We start from the raw sequence: 22810 nt of genomic DNA, 5'->3' as shown, positions 1-22810 counted from the left end.
GTATGTGGATCTTGACTAAAATTGGATTTAATTTTAGTAATACCATCTTATAATTTAATACAATAGGGATTAATTAAATGATGAACTGTACAAAATTGAGTAGGGCTCGTTGAGTATTTTTATTCCGTGGGATAATAATTAATAAGCAGAGAAAAAATGGAGTGGGCGGCGGAGTAAACCGTTGGCCAGTGCCGTTTCCCGCCCACAGTCCCGAAAACCAAAACTACTGACGCCTAAACCGGTTTTGCTCGCTGCCTTTTATTCCAGGAAACCAGGAGCCATTTGGTGGCCCCCGCGCCACGTCCCTCGCCATCCTTCTCCAGGATTTCTGGCTCACTCCGTCACCCCCTCACACCTCGCGTGCCTCCCACGTCCCAAAAAAATGGTGGCGTGAAGTGACGCTCAGAAAAAGGAGATGGGGTTAAGGTTGCGGTTGTTGTGTTTATCATTGAATAATTAATTAACTCCGGTTTAATAGTAAAAGTCAGTGGCGGTTTCCATGAATGTGGAAACTGGAAAGCGGAAAGTTAAACCCGGTTCACCTTATCTAAACCACTGCGCCACCCCAGTGAGCGGTAAGCCACTCTGCATACGCTTCCTACAAAAACCACCACCGCTTGCCTCATCCTATACATACACCACACGCCTCCTCTCATTCAAATACATCTCTCTCTTTCTTGCTCTCTCTAATCTGTTAAAAAAAGTTGCAGTGAAGATGCGGATGAGCTGTAATGGCTGTAGAGTTCTTAGGAAAGGTTGTAGCCAGAATTGCAGCATCAGACCTTGCCTTCAATGGATCAAGTCCCCGGAATCTCAGGCGAACGCCACCCTTTTTCTAGCTAAGTTCTACGGCCGCGCCGGCCTCCTCAACCTCCTTAACGCCGCCCCCGACCGCCTCCGCCCTGGTCAGTAGTCACCGCTATTTCTTTTTATTTTAATTACGAGTGAAACTTATAGTCACTATTAAAATCTGTGCATTATTTAAATCCAATAGAAGGGATTTGTAACCTTAGTTTGTGTTTTATGGTTACAGAGGTGTTTAAGTCGTTGTTGTACGAGGCGAGTGGGAGGATTGTGAACCCGTTGTTTGGATCGACCGGGTTGTTGTCGACCGGGAACTGGGAGCTCTGTCAGAACGCGGTGGACGCGGTTCTGAAAGGCGCGCCCATTACGCCGGTGGCGTCTGACGCCTCCGCCGCCGCCGTCCTTCCGCTGAAAGCTTGTGACATTGGACACGTGCACTACAAGGAAGGAAATCGCGGAAAGTCCGGCGATCTTCACCGGGTCAGGAACCGGGGCCGGTTCAAGAGGGCCGGTGCCAAGATCAAGGAAAATAGTGTCTTAACCGGGTCGAGTGACGAGGAGGTGAACCGATCAACGAGTCACGAGTCCTCGTTGTGCCATCAGTCGCCGGCGGCCAATGAAGAACCGGAAAGTCGCGAGATCCAGAGACTGAACTCCGTCGAGATATCTCAGCCGGCGCCGGATGTACGGCATGTCGACTTCGACGACGAAATTGAACTTGAGCTGACACTTGGGTTCGCGCCGAAAGTGAAGTGACTAGCGGCTATGACGAAGAGCCGAAGGGTGCATCGGTGATCGTGGCCTTTGATTCCCACGGTGCCATCAGTTTTGACGGCTCAGATTTACAGTTTCTCTTGATTTTTACTTTTAATGACTCTGTACCAAATATGTATACGTATACCCTGTATACACGTAGGCATAGTAATTAGCGATAGAGTTATAGAGACACGGGAAGGATCTTCTTATGAATATACAGATATATATGTGTTTTTTTAGTTCCACTGTGTTTATATAATTCTTTTTTATAAATTAGTAAATATTGTATTTGGGTGGAATGGGTTTTAGAAGTATCGGGGGATTTAATGTGGTTATGTTGGGTAAACTGTAAACAAATGTTGAGGCTTATCCAATCCCCTAACTCTCTGTTGTTCAGAGTTTACAAAGCTAACTCTCTGTTCCTAAGTAACTCTTTTTGATGCCCAACTAGGGGAGGCTGGAATCTCAGATTGTCTAAGAGGGGTATAGATGGAGAGTGGAGACTTCAGTTCTATAAGGATTTGGTTGATTGGATGCAAAAGTTTTTCATGAAAAATATTTTCTTTAAAATGAATTCCTCACATTTGAGGAAAACAAATATCTTTGGTAAAACATGTGATTTTGTTTTCAGTGCAAGTTGGAAAGAAAAATGAAATGACTTGTCTATTTTACTCTGCTTTTTCTTCTTTCTTAATTATTACAGTATTACTTTTATTGTTTTGTAGAGGTATATAGGTCTTTATATTCATTATTTCTTACAAGTTCAAATCCAACCAAACAATAGAATCGATATTTATAATAATTTTCTTCACCAACCAAATAATGAAATTAATCTTCTTAGTAATTACTTTTTCATGTAATTTCAATTTCATTCCTCTAAAATATTTTTGGCGAACCAAATGAGCCCATAAGAATTTGGGTCATATCTACTTTAATTCAAACATCTATGGCAAATCATTTTAGGGTTATCATAGTGGATTCTCTTATGAATATGTCTAAATAATTCTGGATGGGAGGAGGATTTATTTTCACAGGAAAATGTGAAACAACTCAAGAGCATCCCAATCGTCGAGGTCAAAGCTACTGACAGAATCATATATATGGATGGAGCTAGGATGAGAAGGGTAATTTCACTGTGCGCAGTTGCTAAAAAAAATCAAAGGCATCATGCACCCTGTCCAAGTCCCGTTCTGGACTAAGTTTTGGAAAATGTTGCTGCCTCCAAAGATCAAAACATTTTTTTTGCAAGTTTGCTCAGCTTCCCTTCCTACCTACGACCTCCTAAGGATCAAGCATGTTCAAGTGCCTTTTATCTGTCAATTGTGCGACGGAGAATTCCTTCAAGAGTGGCTTTTGCCAAATTATAGTTCAGAGCAGTCAACCACCAACAATGAAAAACCCGATAGATGGTCGAAGCCCCCAGTATGGTGGTTTAAACTCAATGTTGACGCAGCTCTCGATCACAACAACAAGAAAGTGGGTTTTGGTTTTGTATTAAGGGACTCTACTAGATCCTTCATTGCTGCCAGAGAAATCCCTTGGAATGGTATCTTTAAGCCAAGAGAAGCTGAGGCAATTAGTGTTCGAGAGGCTTTAAAATGGTTGAATGACCTCAATATGGATGGCGTACCCCGTATAGGTTGAAACGGATTGTCTCCAAGTTGTGAATGGTATTCAAAATCAGTGTTTACTATCATTCTTTAATCTCATTCTTAATGATCTTAGAGAAATAGTTAGAGCCTGTCTGTTAAACTGTCTTTGAATAGGGTCGCCCATTTGTTAGCTGAGGATGCCCTGTTCAAATCTAACTGTTTGGATTGTTTCTCTGTCCCTTCCTTTTCTTTTGTTCATGTTTTGGAGTTGGACTTAAATTAATATAGCTTTTGTTTTTGGTTGTAGAAAAAAAATTGTTTTTTTTTTCTTTTTAAAAAAAATCACTTATTCATTGTAAATTATTAGTGATAACATACTATTTGTTAATTAGCAAAAACTTGTGTGAGACGTTGTGTGATACCATCTCACCTATCTTTGTTTGCGAGATAGATCGTGTCAATATCAAATGTAATACTTAGAAAATGTAATACTTTTATATTTTGATTTTAAAGTATTACTATAAATTTTTCCCTGAACAATATTACATTATTTATAAAAAAATGTATTACTTTTACATCAAAATGTAAAAGTATTACACTTAACAAACACTGTATTCTTAATTATTATTATATCTTTTAATATAAATATTACATTTTCATATTGATCCAACCCGACCTGTCGTATAGATAAGAGCCTGTGAGATGGTCTCACATAACTGTGACCCTTATTAATTATATATAAATATTATATTTTTGTTAAAGCGTGTGTGTGTATATATATATATTTCAAATTTAATGCTGGACAAGGACTTCTTTTTTTTTTTTGTTTCATTTTTTCTCCTCTATTTTTTGATTCCATTATTTGAAAGTAGAGGAATAAAAGAGTAGTGAGTTCTATAATTACTAAAGGATTTGATTCGAATAGTTAAATAGTAAAAATAGATAAACAAACATGATAATAAATATCAAAATTAATAGTAGAAGGTAAAAGTGTCCAACCAAACAAACCATAATTGTGTCTACTGTCTAGTACAATAATGTTAGATATATACGTGGTGGAAGGGAGGACAAGTAAAAACAATGTAAAGAAAAGCTTAAATTTATCCACCTTTATAATGTGGAATATAATTGAAACGAATTTTTTTTTTTCAAGTTTGTTATAACCTTTTTTTTTTTTGGTTTTTGTTTTTGTTTTTTTTTTTTTCATTTGAAAACGTTTTTCATTCTTCCTTTGTTCAGTTTTTTAAGAAATTGAAAATTTAATTTACAAATCTGAAATGATTTAACAATGGTGGCCTTAAAGAAAATAATTAATATTAAATCTCTTATCTACTATATATGTGTGTGTACACATTCTATATTTGTATAAATATATTATTACTGTTGTTGTTACTGCATGTTTTATTTATTTGTATATAAAATAGTTAGTTCATAAATGACAATATTGAAAATTAATGTAAAAATACATAGAAACATTAAAGTTATCACATTACCTCCAAACCCTATGTGACGGTAAGTTAGTAACATAAGATTATATATCGAGATAATCACATAACTTAAACTAAAAAAAGACTATGGAAAGTGTTTAGTAAATAACTGTTAGCTGATTGGGTAAGTGTGTTTTGACTAATTAATAGCATTAGCTGATCGTAAAAATATATTTAGTACATTAGTTGTTAATTGATAATTGATTACAAAATGAATTTATTAAAAAACTGATAAAAAACTGCTCACCATCTTTTTGAATTTTAGCATTTTAAAACAATAAGTCGTTACAAAAAGCTAATTAATTAAATACTCATATTGACTGTTTAACGAAATCAAATATCTAATAGTGATCAAACAAGTCAAAATTGATTGATAAGTTAACTATGTTACCAAACATGGTCATATAACTTACGATATTCATATCACTTATGTAATGGTAGTATGGTACATAAGTTGAACTAAATGCATCATACAGATCGATATGAGATAATATGATGTACTATAAATGTATTTTGTGCGCATGTCAATGGGTGTTGATTAATGGATAAAGTTATTGCTATGGTCTATCTTAGCATGATCCACAATATAACTATTTATAAGATAATTATAAATATTAATCTTTATAAACGTCTCATTTCATGTTTAAATAGGTGGTTGAGTCTTGTCCTAGCGCAAGACTTCTGTTACCCGAGTCTTGTTTGATCATATCCTAACTACCAACAGAGATGTATTAACTATCCATTATTTGTCTTAATCATATTCTATTTAGCCTCACACTCTTACAAATATCTCCCCCTCAAGTGGGGTTGTAAGGGTCAAAATTTTAAGTGACACATTTTCAATGGCATGCGATTAATGTTATAGTTATTGTTATAAGAATTTATACTTATTGATCATATATCCTAGCTACCAATGGAGATGTATTAATTATCCATTATTCCTCTCAATCATATTAAGTCCCACACTCTTACATATCTCCCCCTCAAGTGGAGTTGTTAGGTTAAAGTTTTAAGTGACACATTTTCAATGGCATGCAATTAATGTTATAGTTACAGTTATAAGAAGTTACACTTACCGATCAAAAGTATAACTTTCATGGGACAACGTAACTCAATCAAGTTGGTCAGATTGTTGACTTGGTAATCGCAAAGTTACAAGCTCAATTCTTAGTGAAAGCGCCCTATCGACCTTATTGGTTTAAGCTATTCAGTATGGACAACCTAGACTGATTTATCTCTTTTTAATCCTTTGCCGACGAGGGTACAAAGTGAGGTTTACCCAACACACTCTTGGGTAGTGGCTATGAGTTTCCATCTTTATTAAAAAAAGCATAATTTTCGTAGTGTAATTTTACAATATGAAGTTACACCCTCTCAGTAGAAAGTGATATTTATTCCGTGCACACCATCAGATAATAGCTACGAGTTTTAACTGCCATAAAAAGTTATTATTATTGCCTTATTATTACATAATTGGGCCCATTATGAGCTGGTAAAGACGAGCCTAAAACATCAGTGGATAAAAGCAAGGCCCAATAGAATGTCCACTCAGGCCCGCTAAGAAGACAACTGGCACACGAGTTCCCAATTGCCAGGAAAGGATCAAACCGAAATGAGAAGTAGAACGAACCCTACTATTCGGTCTTCAGGAATCAGGAAGCATCAAACTTCATCGTCCTGACGCTGCGAAATCTGTTATGCTACTGGTCGGTCACGGTACTTTTCAGATTATCTATGCTCTTTGTTATCTTCATCTTATGTGTTCATTCAGATTATGACCTAATAATCATCGTTCAATCATTTCTTGTAAATTGAAACCCCAGTATTTCTTCAGACTGTGCGCAATTTGATTTAAGTTTTCCAAGAAAGTAAAAATGCTATGTTTTGCAGAATTCGTATGAATGCACTAAATATAAAGGTGCAGCAAACAAACAAATAAATAAATGAAAGGAACTCCAATGAGCTTCTTTTTGGTACCACTATATGAAAATTATAGCCTTTTTTTTTTTTTTTTTTTTTTTTTTTTTTTTTTTAAGAATAATTTTTGTTTAATGTGTAAATGTTGATCAAAGGCATAAAATCGGTTACAGTAGAGAACTGAATTTATGCACTGTAAAATGTGCTGAAGGAAATCAAAGAATATGGTTTGCTAAGACAAAATGAGTAACTATGCATCATTTCTTTTTTTATTTCAGGGACTTAGTTGTATTTGTATGCCATAGAGGCTACAAATGGTTTGAATTCTTGTAGGTGCGGGCTGATCAGTATTTCTTGATTTTCCTCATAGGATGGTGGTTTGTAACTACAATTCTACTATTTGCTTTAATGTGATTATTTGTTTCTTAGGAATGATTATCTACATATGTTGTTGAATTTTGATAGCTACTTAATGTTAGTTCTTGATACCCTTTAAAGTTTGATTTTCATCAACTATTGGCTTCAGGTCTCAACCTGGTTACACTAACTGCTGCTGTGGAATTACCTGGAAAAAGTGAAAAGGCGATAAATTGTTTCAATTATACATCTTTATATATTTTTCACTGTTCATTTCATGGAAGGACATAAAAGAAACCCTTTAAAGCGACGCCCTAGTCCTCAATTTAAGAAAAAGGGTGGTCCTAAAAGAGGGAAGTGGAATAACCCTATCCCTAGAAGATCTTCTGAGAAAGCACATGTTTCTGATACTGTTTATCGTATTCTTTGTCAATCAAGAAAGATTGGTAGTGTAATTGGTAAAGGTGGTAGTATAATCAAAGCCTTGAGAGAAGAGACTCAAGCAAAGATCACAGTTGAAGATTCTGTTCCTGGTTCGGATGAGAGAGTGATAATTGTCTCTAGTCCATCTGCACAATTACCAGAAGTTACTGAAGATGTGGACATGGAGCCACATTGCGCTGCCCAAGATGCTCTTTTAAAAATCCATGAGAAGATTGTCGAGGAAGACTTGGATGGAGCAGGAGATGAAGATAACAATGAAATTTCAGTCACTACACGTCTTCTTGTTCCAAACAATTTAGTTGGTTGCGTTTTAGGTAGAAAAGGAGATGTTATTCAAAGGTTACGAAGTGAAATTGGTGCAAGCATTCGTGTTCTTCCTCCTGAAAATCTGCCCTCCTGTGCTATGAGTACTGATGAATTGGTTCAAGTAATTTTCTCATCTCTTAAAAGAGGTTATTGTGGCTTCTTATGCTTGGTTTACAAAATAACTTGGTACATAATTTCCTTGCTTAGTATTTGTAATGATTTTGACTCATCTTCAGCATAAGCTCTTATCATGTTCATCTTTGGGTGCAAGCACTTCTCTTATGTTCCCATGTTTGTCATAGATTTCTTTCACTAGTAGTGCTCAGAGAAAACCCTCTTTTACTTTATAGGTCTCTGAGTTTCTTCTGCGTCTAGTTATCACATAAACATGTTTCTCTCTCAATGAAGGGTTGTGTTCCTATTGCTATTTGATTGGAAATTTGTCTGTGCATTACTTGGTAGGTTGTTATTGAGCATTAACCTTAAGATGTCTTCTGCAGTCAAGTATCCTTGATGCAGCTGTTATTTTTTTTTTTGTTTGCCTCTTTTCTATTTAATGATCATACACTCAACTGGATTTATGGTCATCATATTTGACATCTACCTTTCCTATTCTTTGTTATGTGTATTTTAAATCATTCATTGCTAAATTATTTGAGTATGTGTTTTGGATCACATCAGATCAAATGTATTTTTCATATTGATAGGATTTTGCAGGTATCAGGGACACCTTCTCTGGTAAAAAGAGCTCTGTATGAAATATCAACATTGTTGCATGAAAATCCACGCAAAGATAAACCTCCCATGAGTTATCCTGTGGCTCATGGTGTACAAGGTTTTAGATCTTCTGATTTTCCCATGGGAGGTATGCTCCCCCCTGGAAATTCAGTGTGGCCTAGGCGTAACCATAATTTAAATGGTATGTCACATCTGCCAGAGGTGGGAGGATATGAGAACCAGCCTTCCAGATATGGAGTTGAGAATTTTGATATTGTTCCTCCCCCACATGGCGGAGAACCTCCAACTGAATTCACTATGAAAATTTTATGCTTGGCTTCAAAGATTGGTGGAGTTATTGGCAAGGGAGGCCTTAATGTGAGACAACTGCAGCAAGAGACAGGGGCTAGTATTCATGTCGAGGATGTATCGGCTGATTCTGATGAAAGAGTTATTCGTGTCTCCTCTATTGAGGTTAGATTGCCCAAATGAACTTGATATTTTAGCACTTGTGTGTAACATCACTGAGGTCAATATTCTTTTTCCAGGCTCTTTGGGACCCCATATCACAAACTATCAAAGCAATCCTTCAGCTTCAGAGTCAAACTAGTGAATTTTCTGATAAGGGAATTATCACTACTAGGCTTCTTGTTCCCTCTAGTAAGGTTGGCTGCATTCTTGGACAAGGAGGTCAAGTTATAAATGAAATGAGGAGGAGGACTAAGGCAGACATTCGTGTTTTCTCAAAGGAAGAGAAGCCCAAATGTGCTTCCAAGGATGAAGAACTTGTGCAGGTGAATTATTTGTATGGCCAAATTTGACTGGTTCTCTGTCATTGTTAATACATTGAATCTTTGATCCCATTTCCTAAGTGTGTTGGGTTCTGACATGTTCTATATGCTAAGAAAAGATTCCATTGTGAAGCTGATTTGGGTTCCTAATAATTCAGATTTCGGGTACTTTTGGTGTTGCTAAAGATGCCTTGACTGAGATTGCATCAAGACTTAGAACACGATCCCTTCGAGATTCAAATGCTAAAGTAGAACCTGCTCCCTTAAGGATGGCCCCAGGGTTTGGTCCTCCTGGAGACTTCCCTGTTGTCAGTCTACCTCCACATGGTGGCTTAGGTACAGGCAGCTCTAGTAGATTTGACTACTTGAAGGTAAATAGCCTGGGTGGTAATATATTGGTCAGGGCGTCAGGCATTAGTGTATGCTTATGCATTATGTGTCTTAGATAATGCTAATATAACGTCCACTTAAACACTGTGTCTAGCTTCCATACTTTGTATTAACTTCATTCATGGTTAGATGACTCAACTGGTTCCCAAGAATAATCCTACTTGAGACCCAAATATTGTTACTGTTGAAAATATGAGAATATAGAGATTAGGTTATTTTGTCATTTACTCATTTATATTGAAAATGAATGGTGTTAAAAATACTTAGGATTGCTGAAGTAATCAAACATTGATAACCCTAAGTTGTCATTATCATATTCTCAAGTACCTTTAAGAAATGTGCCAAACTGGGAAAGATTTATGGAACAAGAAGCATTCTCTTGTAATCTTTAAGCTATAGAGGGCTTGGAATTTTTATTTTTTATTATTATTATTTTTTTCTGGGTGTGTTGCATTGTTGCATTACAAAGTTGGAGGATTTGTTAAATGTGTTTGAATAACAAAATACATGTCCAATTTGAAGGGTGATGTTCGTGAATATGACCTTCCTAATTATCCAGGTCTTCCAAACTCCATGAGGTATTGTTTTTTACTTTAATGTGTTGTATCTGGTTCATTTGTGTTTAAGTTGAGAGGATACTTTTGGTTATTCTGAAGCAGATATCCAAATATCAGTAGTCCTACAAATCTGAAGATTCCAAACAGTACCATGAGTTCTGTAATTGGTACAGGAGGGAGCAATATACCTGAGGTAAGTTTCATTGTAATTGTGTGAGGGATTAATATTTTCTCCAATAGGCCATTGCTTGAACCTAGAATATGCAGTGCAAAGTTGATCAAGTGAGTTAATAGTTAAAATCATCATACTTCAGCATTCTTTTTCAGGGATGCCCTCCATATTCTAAGTCCTCTCCTTATCAATAAAGATCTTGATATTCTACAATATACTTGTATGTATGAGAGAATCAAGAGAAAGTATAGTACTATAGTTATCTTTTGACATACCACTCTCTCTCTCTCTCTCTCTCACACGCACATCCACACATATTTTTCTTGCCATAGTCCAGATTGTATCATTAGGTAATGTCCAGAAAACTTGTTTGTAATATAATACTGAAAATAGAGTAAAAATGTGATACCATCCCCATGCTGATGGCTATTTTCTTATAATAAAAATTTGGATTTTGTTTTGATTTCTCTTTTAGAGGATTAAACTGTTTTTTCTTCTTGATATGTTTGTAATTGTAAAATTTGTTCCTCGTTCCAGCATGCTGCATCAAGGATGAAACTTCGTGATCCTCAGCTTGGTGGTCCTGAACATTTTGCCGAGATCCACAGACCTATGGAGCATTGGAGCCCTCCACGGAATAATTATCAAGGATTGGTTTCTTCTTCTGGTCAAACCAGCAATCCTCAGCAAGGTGCGTACCAAAGTTATACTGTCCAGCAAGGAGCCTACTCTCAGTACAGCCCTTCAGGAATGCACTACCAAAACGTTAACGCCTATGAAGCTCCTCACCAAAGTATCCAGGCGCAACTACCATCATATCCAAACACAAATGCACAAGGTTCTACCAATTTTGATATCAGATAGTAGGTTGCCGCCCACACTGATTACTGATGATTATGCCATTTTTGTACCATAACCTGTCGTTGATTGTGCCATAATTGTTCTATGAGATATAGGGATGTTGTAGATGGTCATTTTCCTAAGTCCTAACCGGCCCTGAATGGGATTAAGGTGGAGGGAGGAGTGTCTTAGCTAGAGCTCTGCTCTTTAAATGCTTCAGTACTGGGGCTATCAACATGTTCACTGATGTTCTATATTATTTCAGTTCTCTCGGTTTCCTCTTACTCCCCTTTGTCATGGTTACCACCTAGACTTTGCAGCATATCAAGGTGAGTTTATTGGCCGGGGATTTTTTTTTTTTACTCTTTTTTTTTCATAGAGAAGTGAAAAACTTGAAAAATGAAAACAAAAAATGCGTTTGTTTGTATATTTTTCAATTTGAAAATAAAGAATGAAAAATGAGGGAAGTGAAAAATTAGAGAAAATTTGAAGATTTGAAGTAAATGCATGAGATGGAATATAGAGTGCAGGGTTAGCCCACTTAGGTTCAACCCATTGCTAGGGATCGAATGGATAAGTTGTTCACACCCAAGCAAAGTTAACGATGTACGTTTTCCTTAACACTACTTTGTTCGTGACATTAATTTGGATCTTTTTGTAGATTATTTTTTGTGTAGTAACTTTATAATTACTAAACCAATTGCATTTTTGGCAATTTATATCGTGGATCAAAGTTTACAATGTTATGTGGATCCTAAATCAAAACGACGTCGTTTTATATTTAAGCTTTAATAGATTATGTAGTTTCTTGTTTCTCATGTTTCAATATTTATTTTAATTTATTATAGGTACAGAATCAATACTCAGGTACAGAATTTCATAACATGAGATACAAAAACTCAACACTTTAAGTAGATAATATGTCTTATAGCCTTATAGGCACATAATTTCATAATACAATATATAAATTCCTAAAGCAAGACACAATACGTTTTGTGTTACACAACTACTAATCTATATCAGGTACAAAATTCATACATTTAGAGTACATAATTACATAATGATCATTGAACGCTGGCACAGACACACTCACGGATAGGGGTGTAAACGAGCCGAGCTGAGCTCGAGCATAGGGTGGCTTGAGCTCGAGCTCGTTAAGGAAGGCTCGGCTCGAGTTTGAGCTCGAGCTCGCCAATTTTTGAGTTGCTCGAATTCGGCTCGAGTAGCTCGAGTTCGAGCTTGAATTCGAGCTCGAGATTAGGGTTGAACTCGAGTTCGAGTTTGATTTTGAGCTCAAATTTAACATGTTTGATTTTAAATTCATGTTTCAATTAAAAATAAACTATAATTTTATATGTATATATTATATTATATTATATATCAATAAATAAATAAATATATACATATATATAATATTATATATATATGGCTCGCGAGCGGCTCGACGAGCCACGAGCCTAAGACATTAGAGCTCGAGCTCGGCTCGATTATTAAACGAGCCGCTCGAGCTCGGCTCGAACTCGAATTTGACCGAGCTCGAGCCGAGCTTTGACCGAGTGGCTCTCAAGCAGTTCGCGAACCGCTCGGCTCATTTACACCCCTACTCACGGATGTGAGTGCCGGCGTGAGGCTCAAGGATTAGTTCCTAATCAGCACACTCACGCTGGGACTCACACCTGAGTCTCCTGATCAGAAACCCGGTCTCAGACTCACGCTACTGTGAGTGCCAGCATGAGTTCTTCTAGCTAGCCTTCACGTCACATTTTGCTCCTTCGTTCTTCGGTATGCCCTCGGGTTCTTGTCTTGCGCCATAATGCCTCGTTTTCTCTCAAGATTAACATCCTTTTTATGATTGCCAAATTAAACATTGTTCTACCTTCCTTTACTTAACATTTGAGCAAAAACAAGCATACATGAACACAATTATAAGCTATTTCATGGCATATCACATAACATGAGACACAGAAACGCATAACATAAGATACATACACATATAATATACTTCCTCTGTCCCATTTTATCTGTCCTACTTACTATTCATTGGTCAAACCAACTCTTTCTTCTTTTCTTTATTATTTTTACTTATTTTTAAATTTGATTGTTTTTGGTGTTTAATAGTACTTTTAATGTAATTTCTAAATATATAAATTTTGTATATTAATACTAAACTTAATATTATGAAAAATTGAATTAAAAATAACTTTAGTCAAGCATCGTTAACCGAACCAGACACATAAAATGAGACGGAGGGAGTATTTACTTTAGGTTAGGTACAAAATCCATATTGGAACACCAATTCTAAATATCTCTTGCATAATTTGGTCATATTATGGAAAAGTCAATTCAATTTCACCCAATTCATAACATGAAGGCAATACAAAACCTAATTTATTCAATTCAATTCATATTGGGATCCATACTCAAGGAAGTTCAATTCAAATTACTAAATATGTTTAACTACTATTCTCAAAAAAGAAAAAAATGTTTAACTACTAATAATTGCATTTACAAAATAAGAAGAATTGAAATCATAACCATTGAATTCAAAACTACAAGATGCGTAAGAAGCAACAAAATGAAATAGAAAACTTAACTTGATTAAACTTGAGCAAAGAAATCTGGAAATTGAAATTGAAAGTTGTAATTACAAAGGAATTCTTCTAATTGATGATGGATTACAAGTGTGGAAAGGTTCTAAGGAGGGTCTGTAGAGAAAAAATCTAGAGGGAGAACTAAGAAATTGAAAGATGATGAATACAAAATAACCACTCAAAGGAATTTATAGTTTGAAGTTCACGTGCCTACTAGACGAGGAGTCACGGTGTGAGTCCCACCGTGAGTCTCAATGATAAAAAACTTATCACCGAGACTCACGTTAACACTCACATCAAGGACCAGTTTCTGATTAGCACACTCATTGTGGGACTCACAACGTGAGTCTCTTGATTAAAAACCTAATCTCAGACTCACGCTAACAGTCTCGGTGTGAGTGTCATCATGAGTTCTTCCAGCTAGCCCCCACCATTTTGCTCCTTCGTTCCCTGGTATGCCCTCGGGTGTTTACCTTGCGCCATAATACCTTGTTTTCTCCCAAGATTAACATTCTTTTATGTTTGCTTGCAGCATTACTTGATCTTTTCTTCATTCAATAAAAAATACACAAAATTAAGCATTGTTCCAGCTTTCTTAACATTTGAGAAAAAACAAGCATAAATGAGCACAATTATAAGCTATTTCATGGCATATCACATAACATAAGACACAGAAATGCATAACACAAGACACATGCACTTTTTATATTGGCCCTATTTGGTAAAGGGCTATTAGCTGATACTGTTAGCCGATTGGGTTAGAATGTATAATTAATTAATACTATTAGCCGATTGTAGAAAAGTGTTTGGTAAATTAGCTGATAGCTGTTTGATATAATTTCTTTTCTTAAAAGGCTAATTGAAAATGTTGTTTTGAGTAGCCTTTTGAAATTTAGTATTTTAGAATTACAAAAAACTTATTAACCAAACACTTATATCGATTTTTTAACCAAGTCAAACAACTAATAATGGTCAAATAAGCTAAAATTGATTGATAGGCTCATAGGCTAATGATTTACCAAACATGGCCATTTACTTTTTTTTTTTTTTAATGCAACTGACTCTATTACATTAGTTCAGGTATATAATCATAAAGGTACATAATTGCATAACATAAGACACAAAAATGAATAACACAAGACACAAAAATGCGTAGCACAAGACACAATAGTGCATGTTATATTTACTTTATTTCAGGTACAGAATCCATATGCTTAAGGTATAGAATTGCATAATATATAAGACACAGAAACACAGAAACACATAACACAAAACACATATACATACTTTACAGTTAAAAGAAAAATTGTAACGTGAATTGAACAACAAACGATTGCTGTTAAAATTAAAATTCAAAACTACGCCGTTTAGGACCATATTCACATTATAACGATGGAACATCTTTACACTATACATTGTCTGACCCCCTAGGTTTCAAATCCTTATCAAATGTACCAAACAAACAACCTTGGTCATACAAAATTAAGTTTGCATTCGCACCCACGCAAATGAGCGGTCTACATTTGTCATTTCCCGTTGATGCTACACTCTCTCTCTATAGTATAGCCTAAGCTTTGACAGCTAATTCTCATTTACACTCTCCGTAGCCCACTCCTCTTCACCACCACCAACATCTCCTTTCAGCCTCTTAATGACTCACCGCTGCTTCGTACGTCCCCATTCATTTCCTCACCCCATACCATTAATTCCCATCCAAATTCTTGCTTAAATTTCGGCGTTACGTACCCACACCAATAATTATATAGTACGACGTGATAATTATCTTATTAGTTTGTGTGTTTATTAGTTGGTATACGGTCAAACATTTAATTTAAAAATTATAAAGTTTTAAATTTGACTTCATTGTAAACATTGTCTATTGAGTTTCTTGATTTCGACATGTTGGTTTCACAGCTACGAGGTAACCGGATGACGGGCCAACACAACCGTAAAACAATTTAAGGGAGAAAATGAGAAGATAAATTGACAGTATTACTGCAAGAGATTTGAATTCTGAACCTCATTCAATGTGTCCCTGGGGGTATTTATTATGCATTTGGAAAGGAAAGAAAAGAGTTAACAAGTTTGATCTTAAAAAAGTTTCCTAAATCACTGGATTTCTTTCCTAATGTCGAAAAGGAAATCTCGTCCAATACTTGGAGAGAATCTTTGAAAAGTCTCCTCTTACTGCCTTTGGGTTTGGCATCCAGCCCAGTCGGTCACACCACCTCAACTTCCTGCCAAGGAGTGAGCGACTGGCCATAAACCGAGTGCCCCAGCGAGGAGCCCAGATGCTTGGGTCCGCTTGGCACCCTTCTACTCCCTACGCCGGTTAGCCATGAATCGCAAACTGTTGCTTGTACTTATACGCGTGCCTGAGTTTGGGATCCCACTAGTCTTTTGAGTAGAGTGATCAAGCTACAAGTTCGGAGTGCTGTGAAATACTCCTGACTGAGTGTTCTACTGAGAGTATTCATCAAAACCAATCGAAACAATCTAGGCTAATTTATATCCTTATATGTTTTTGTGACTTTGTTTACTATGACCATAAAATAAATTTTACTTAAAACCCATTCCTAAGTAGCAACGAAATTTTTTGTAAATCAAAAGAAAATGAAAATATTACTGTGCAGGTATAAGAACTTAAGAAGCACATGATTACGAGTGCTCGCAGCGAAAAGGTAATTAGAAATGGTCCTGTATTCACAACAATTTATTACTGAGCTGCCGCCTGCAGGTATATATGAGTAATCATTAATTGACTGAATACCCGAAGTAAATGAATAGCGATTGTATGTAACAAGAATTACCCATTTAGTTTCTAAGTGATAAATTGTGAGTAAGAACACATGATTGAGTATTGACTGTTATAACGTGAGAGTTATACATGGTCCTCTCATTTAATGAATCGTTGAGTCATTGTAATTTACACATCCACTATCTTAATTATCCTTCAGGTTCTTTTCGAAAGATTTTTGTTTCTTTAAATTTGTTTTATACATATGACTAACAACTTACAAATAATAATAAGAAGAAAAAACAAAAAAAAAATGTCAGTAAAAACCGAATCTCAATTGATGAAAACTTAAATGCCACCTAACTCAATCAACAAATCATTCGCCACTCGTAACTCACCACCAAATCTCCCAATTGGTTGGTGATTGCAGTACTAGGACCACTTATTTTGGTAGGAATATGTTCCTGATGACATGCAACTTTTTATTTTTTATTTTTATTTTCTTACACATCTAGTCTGCAATCACAGTTCGAATATGCACTTTAAGTAAAATTCACATTATAACTAGTGAGCAAAGACCGTAATAAACTATCTTCTTAATTTCTTTTTTAAATAAACCATCTTAATTTTGAAAGTAAACCATCTTAAGTTGACTATAAATTATCGGTTCAAATCAAAAAGACCAATATACAACTTCCATGAGTAGTTGAACTTGGAACATTGTGGTTATGAAATCAATTGTGTAACCAACTTGGCTAAAGGTTGCCCCCCATACACGCTATTGTTCCTAAATATTTAGTACACACCAACATCTTTTATATCAAGTACAACCGCTCATAGTATGTTTAATTGCATCAGGTATTGTTAAGTTTTGTATGGAGTACAACCACCCAATGATATACAAGCTTAATTGAATCAAGTACTATATATAAAGACATATATACAACTCATACCGAGTTATATATTGGACATATTGGTATTAGTCTAGATTGACATTTTAGAATTTCTTTAAGATTTATACATTTAAAAACTATATCAAAAGTATCAATAACCACATACAGAGGCTGAATTTAAAGATTATACACAAAGAAAGAGTGTATATTTGATCAATAGACAGTAAACATAACATGTTAAAATGTAAAATGAAACAGATAATGTATATATATTGCACCAATACAAATGAAAGATAAGATAGGATATATATAAATTAAAGCTTAACTACTTCGGGGATGTGCACTGGGTACCTATCGATGCAATCCAGCCACGGTCCATCCGCGGGTTTTTTAAGGTTACGGTTACATTTCCAGACTGCACTGTTACATTTGAATCCACTGCCGAAAGCAATCTGCCAAATCCTATCGCCTTTCTTCATCCTCCCTTTGGATTCAATGTAGTTGAGTTCGTACCAGAGCGAAGAAGACGACGTGTTTCCGAAGCGGTGCAGCGTCATCCTGGAGGCCTCGACGTGCTCCGACGAGAGCTGCAGATTCTTCTGGAGCTCGTCGATCACGGCGCGGCCGCCGGCGTGGATGCAGAAGTGTTCGAAGGCCTGTTTGAAGTCCGGAATGTAGGGTTTCCATTTGGGATTGAAGATTTTCCGGCCGATTAGGGTGAAGAGGAAGAGGAGCTGCTCCGATGCCGGGAGAACTAGCGGGCCGATTGTGGTTATGTTGGATTTGAGCGCCTCGCCGGCGATCACCATTAGGTCTTTGGAGAGATTGATTCCGACTTTCCCTTGCGGATCTTCCTGCTCGTAAACGCAGCGGTAGGCTTTGTCGTCGGCGCCCTTGTGCGTGCGGACCACGTGCATGAGCCGGTACTTGGCCCGACCCGAATCGCGCCTCTTATTGGACACGAGAATCGCGGCCCCACCCATTCTGAAGAGGCAGTTAGGGAGGAGCATAGCTCTCTCCGATCCTTTGTAATAGTTGGGCGTGATGATCTCCGTGCTAACCACCAGCGCGTTGGAGTTCGGGTGCACGTGCAGGAGGTCACGTGCGAGATCGATCGAGATCAGGCCGGCACTGCACCCCATCCCGGACAGATTATAGCTTTTGATATTACTCCTCAGCTTATACTTATTAACAACCATCGCCGATAAAGACGGAGTCGGCGAGAACAAGCTACAATTCACGATCAGAATATCAATATCTTTCGCCTTCAGCCCCGTCTGCTTCATCAGAGAATCAATGGCGGAGAAGATAACCTCCTCCGCTTCCCCTCTCGCGGCCTCCATTGTCGGCTTGGGAGGGATATAATGAATCGCCGGCGGCAAGCACGTTTCCTCGCCGAGGCCGGATCGCTCCAGGATCCGCATTTGGAAGTCCACGCTCTTCGGATTCTCCTTCAAAATCAACCGCGAATGCTCCATGAAAGTCGAGAACGGAACTCGGCAAGTCACCGGCGGCTTATAGCACGCGTAATCCACCAGATAAATGGAGCGGGGCTTGGACATGAAGTAGAGAGTGGCGACGAAGACGAGGAAGAAGGAGGAACACAGAACTTGGATAAGGTCCAAGCTCATCACAGAATCCCTAATCTTCACAAGCTCCTCCGGACCTAACCTTAGAACCTCGATCGTCACTCCCGCCATGACAGGGACTAGCAGCAACGTTAGAATGTGGTTTACCAGGTACTGGTACCCCAACTTCACGTACTTCAGCTTCACCGATGATCTGTTGAAGCCCGGCGAGCTTTCTTCCGCCATTAATTTAATTACTTTTGTTTCACCCTCTCACTGTACTGGTTGTGAAGATGGAAAGTACAGAGAGGAAGAAGATTGATATAGAAGAGAGAAAGGGAGTGTATAGTATAGTACGTGGGAGGAAGAGACTCTGGAAGAGATTATATAAAGAGTAAAAGAGAGAAGACATGGCAACTCTATCCAAGTTGATCAGAGTGTTAACTTTGTAATAAGAAGATTTTAAATTTGATTTTTGGTGAAAGTGATTTATTGGTCTTCTTAATTTGAATGGTCCGATATTCTAAATTATTTTAACTTTTTATAATTCTTTACCAACTATAATCACAAGATAAATTTATCTGGTGCACACTATCTAAGCTATAAGTTTAGCTTGTGATTCAAAAAAAAGGAGAGAACGAAGTTTGATAAACAATTTAATGAAAGGCAGATGGGAGTATTAAATGAACAAGTTTGTTTCATGTCACACAACGCTCTCTTAGCTGGATATCTTTCTTTTCTTTCAAATCTTTTTATTTTTTTCTTTTGGTTTATTTGTACAAATAAAAAAAAAATTAATTTTTACCACAGCTACATACTCATGTAAATTTATCCGCTTTAACATCACATTATTTGATTGAATTCTTTAGTATTTGATTGCAGGTAAACTTTCAATGAATATAAGCCAAGAGGGAAAACTTTAGAAGTGAAAAAAAATATTTTAATTTCTTTTTAAGTCGGGTGTACAATTAGGCAATTATATCTAAAGAGAAAATGCTATTTACGCCCATAATTTTTTCCTTACTAAACTCTCTCATAGCGTAGCTTATAATCATTGGTGTCCATGAAATGACTGACCTTACCAACTTTTAATAAAAAAACAACTAAAGTATTTAACAAAATTAGGAGAAGAAAATTTTAGCGGGCTGAATATCATTACTTATATCATGATCGGACCACCCATTCTTCCTTCTTTTTTTTTTTTTCAATTTTTTTTTTAAAAACTAACTTTCCAACTAATAAACCCATCAATCCACCATTAGCAGCACTCACTAATTCAGCATTTAAAACCCTAAACTGATTACTGGATTAATTCAGTACTTGGCGCAACTCTTAAAAATTAAATTAAAAAAATAAGTTAATCTCAAATCTCTGATCGTCCACTGTTTAAATTAAACATAAATAACACTTTGTAACTAGTTAATAAGTTATTATAAATCAAACTATGACCACTTTACCCACTTAGGTCATGTAGCTATATATGGTTAGAGGAGTGATGAGTCCTACTAATATCTAACCATTATATTGATGGATCCACAATCTTTTTTCAAGACATAGTTGTAATTTAGCAGGATTTTCATGCACTTAAATGAAGTGAAAAGCACCCTACACCGCTACTTGTTTCTTATTTTGTTTTGCTTTGTTTGTTTGTTTGTTTTTTTTTTTCTTTTGTATTTGGTAAATAGCTGTTGGTTGATAATTGTTAACTGATTGGGTTAGTGATTTTGATTCGTTGATAGTATTGGTTGATTGTAGAAAGATGTTTGGTAAATTAGTTGTTAGCTGATAGCTGATTATATACGAAATGATTTTCTCAAAAAGCTAATCGAAAAAGTTGCTTTGATTTTTTTTTTTTTTTTAAATTTTAGCCTTTTGGAGCACTAAACTGTTACAAAAAAAAACTAATTAACCAAACACTTATTTGGGTTGTTTAACCAAATCAAACAACTAGTAGTAATCAAACAAGTCAAAATTGACCGATATGCTAACTATTTTACTAAACAGGGTCATAATACCATGAACTCGCCCCTAAGTCTACGAAGAGGTAAACACCAAATTATACCCTTTCACGCACAAAAAGCTTGTTTCTGACAGGATTCAAACCTCCATCTTATCGCTAAAAATAAAGTTTTAAATACAATTTCTTATTCACTAGACCACTATTTTAGATTGCTTCTTGCTTATTTTATTAACGAAATAATTAACAAAATAAGAATGCAGACTTGGTCATGAGTATGAGAATTAGTCAGAGCTACCATGCATCTTTTTCCAATTATGGCGCTGTGTAGTTTCAACCACAAGATAAGAGTGCAGTCCGAGGTGGATGGGACATCAAACTGTTCTTAATTTCTGAGTTAGATGTTCTACCTTCAACTTCCTTAATTTCTTGTTATTTTGTTTTTCTATGTGGGTCTTCGGTTGTGATTATATATTACTATATATGACTTGATGATGTACACTAATAATTAAAATCAGTTAAGTAGACTTACCTATATTGGATTCTTAATTAATTTAAAGATGAGTGGGAGCTCTACCGATTTATATTGCTAAAAAATCACCAATTTTTGAACGCCAACATTTTCCAACCACTCAAAAAAAGGAAGGAGATTCAACGAGTTTTGCACATTTTTATGGGGTGAAGATGGAACTGTCCCAATCCGATGATGTGCACTAAGTAAATTTCGTTCTTGTATAGTAGCCCGCAAATCACACAATAAAGAAAAATTGTAATAGGAAGACCTTGTGCAATAGGCTTGATCAAAAAGGTGTTAGCAAGAATTTTACACCTTCTTTTTCAACTACGGTTGATAGTGGTTGGTATTTTCTATCACTTCTGATGGGTCGTCGAAAATGAATTAAATAGATTGTGGTAGCTAAATTGGCCTCTTATTAAACTAACTAGTAATAATGCGCGTATTGCGCGATTAAATTAATATCCAATACGAAAATTAAAATAAGTAAATATTTAGTACAAGTTTTAAATATCAAAGTTAAGTAATATAAAATAAAAATAATTTTGTCAATATAAATACAATGATTATTTTCAACTTATAATAAAAGTTGTTGTATAGATGGGGTTGTTATCGCCCAGGAGAGTGCAGTGCCAGAGGCACTCGTGAACTAATATTCTTGGGTATCCCAATTAAAGCATGTGCTCCATCTCAACTAAAAGCCTAAGCTGATAGTTAGACTGCATATATTATATTTATGCTCACACCCTCCAAATGATCCACACACCCAAAAAAATGAGTATTGCTGTAGATAATTATAATCGAGAATAAAAATTATGTCATAACAACTTTCATATTAAAATAAATTAAGCCTTCGTAATATGATATTGATGACTCAGTAAAACTTAACTTAGAATAATGAAGAAAAAATGAAATGAGTTCCATTTTATGTGCAATAACGTAATTGTTGTTGTTATTATTAAAATATTTGAAAATATTTTGCAATGAGTAAATTAAGAATAACAAATATTTAATGAAATATTCCATTATTAAAGTTTGTATATAAATAAAAAAGTATAAAGGGAAGATGATAACTTTGGGAAGAGTAAATGACTAATTTGGTTCCTCGAGTATATCATAATTCTCAAATTAGTCATCGACTATTAATTTTACCCATTTAAGTCTTCAACTATTGAATTCGTGCCCAATTTAGTCCTCCGTCAGTTAAGTAATTTCATTGAACCAACGGTTCTGTTCAACGAGTCCATTGAATGCACGGGTACGTCTTAACCGTCCAATCCCTAATCTCAATGGTTTAAATTAGTTCACAGGTTCTCATATAAGAGGTGCTTCTCACCTGAATCGGACTATATATATATATATATATATATATATATATATATATATATATATATATATATATATATATATATATATATAT

At 35.9% G+C, this 22810-nt stretch overlaps 3 protein-coding genes across 9 annotated transcripts; 2 read left to right on the top strand and 1 right to left on the bottom strand.

Moving 5' to 3' along the window:
- Positions 1–625: 625 nt before the first annotated feature.
- Positions 626–1805, top strand: LOC116012342 (LOB domain-containing protein 40-like). The gene is made up of 2 exons (XM_031251860.1): positions 626–905; positions 1034–1805. The coding sequence occupies exons 1-2, from the start codon at positions 716–718 to the stop codon at positions 1558–1560; spliced, it is 717 nt and encodes a 238-aa protein (XP_031107720.1). The 5' UTR covers positions 626–715; the 3' UTR covers positions 1561–1805.
- A 4410-nt stretch (positions 1806–6215) lies between these two features.
- On the top strand, positions 6216–11414 carry LOC116013383 (KH domain-containing protein At4g18375-like). Of its 7 annotated transcripts, none has more exons than XM_031253099.1 (9): positions 6232–6345; positions 6835–6889; positions 7083–7784; positions 8381–8854; positions 8929–9174; positions 9330–9542; positions 10084–10139; positions 10221–10311; positions 10828–11414. In XM_031253099.1, exons 3-9 carry the CDS (start codon positions 7191–7193, stop codon positions 11152–11154), a joined length of 2001 nt encoding a protein of 666 aa, XP_031108959.1. In that variant the 5' UTR covers positions 6232–6345; positions 6835–6889; positions 7083–7190; the 3' UTR covers positions 11155–11414. The 7 variants fall into 7 exon arrangements, with proteins under 7 accessions (XP_031108961.1, XP_031108959.1, XP_031108957.1 ...); XM_031253097.1 differs by having other exon boundaries at positions 6835–6933; XM_031253098.1 differs by having other exon boundaries at positions 6249–6355.
- A 6121-nt stretch (positions 11415–17535) lies between these two features.
- On the bottom strand, positions 17536–19283 carry LOC116013648 (3-ketoacyl-CoA synthase 5-like). The gene has a single exon (XM_031253522.1). The coding sequence runs from the start codon at positions 19163–19165 to the stop codon at positions 17666–17668; it is 1500 nt and encodes a 499-aa protein (XP_031109382.1). The 5' UTR covers positions 19166–19283; the 3' UTR covers positions 17536–17665.
- Positions 19284–22810: the final 3527 nt, after the last annotated feature.

The sequence above is a fragment of the Ipomoea triloba genome, chromosome 3, assembly GCF_003576645.1.
Source record: "Ipomoea triloba cultivar NCNSP0323 chromosome 3, ASM357664v1".
NCBI classification, from domain to species: Eukaryota; Viridiplantae; Streptophyta; class Magnoliopsida; order Solanales; family Convolvulaceae; genus Ipomoea; species Ipomoea triloba.
This window is presented reverse-complemented; position numbering and strand designations above follow the sequence as displayed.

Bases quoted from the DNA above. Each gene is read 5' to 3' on its own strand.
- LOC116012342 (XM_031251860.1), top strand. From the start codon at position 716: ATGCGGATGAGCTGTAATGGCTGTAGAGTTCTTAGGAAAGGTTGTAGC. The intron at 906-1,033 runs GTCAGTAGTCAC...TTATGGTTACAG, and splicing joins CCCCGACCGCCTCCGCCCTG to AGGTGTTTAAGTCGTTGTTG.
- LOC116013648 (XM_031253522.1), bottom strand. From the start codon at position 19,165: ATGGCGGAAGAAAGCTCGCCGGGCTTCAACAGATCATCGGTGAAGCTG.
- LOC116013383 (XM_031253101.1), top strand. From the start codon at position 7,191: ATGGAAGGACATAAAAGAAACCCTTTAAAGCGACGCCCTAGTCCTCAA. The intron at 7,785-8,380 runs GTAATTTTCTCA...AGGATTTTGCAG, and splicing joins GTACTGATGAATTGGTTCAA to GTATCAGGGACACCTTCTCT. The intron at 10,140-10,220 runs GTATTGTTTTTT...ATTCTGAAGCAG, and splicing joins GGTCTTCCAAACTCCATGAG to ATATCCAAATATCAGTAGTC.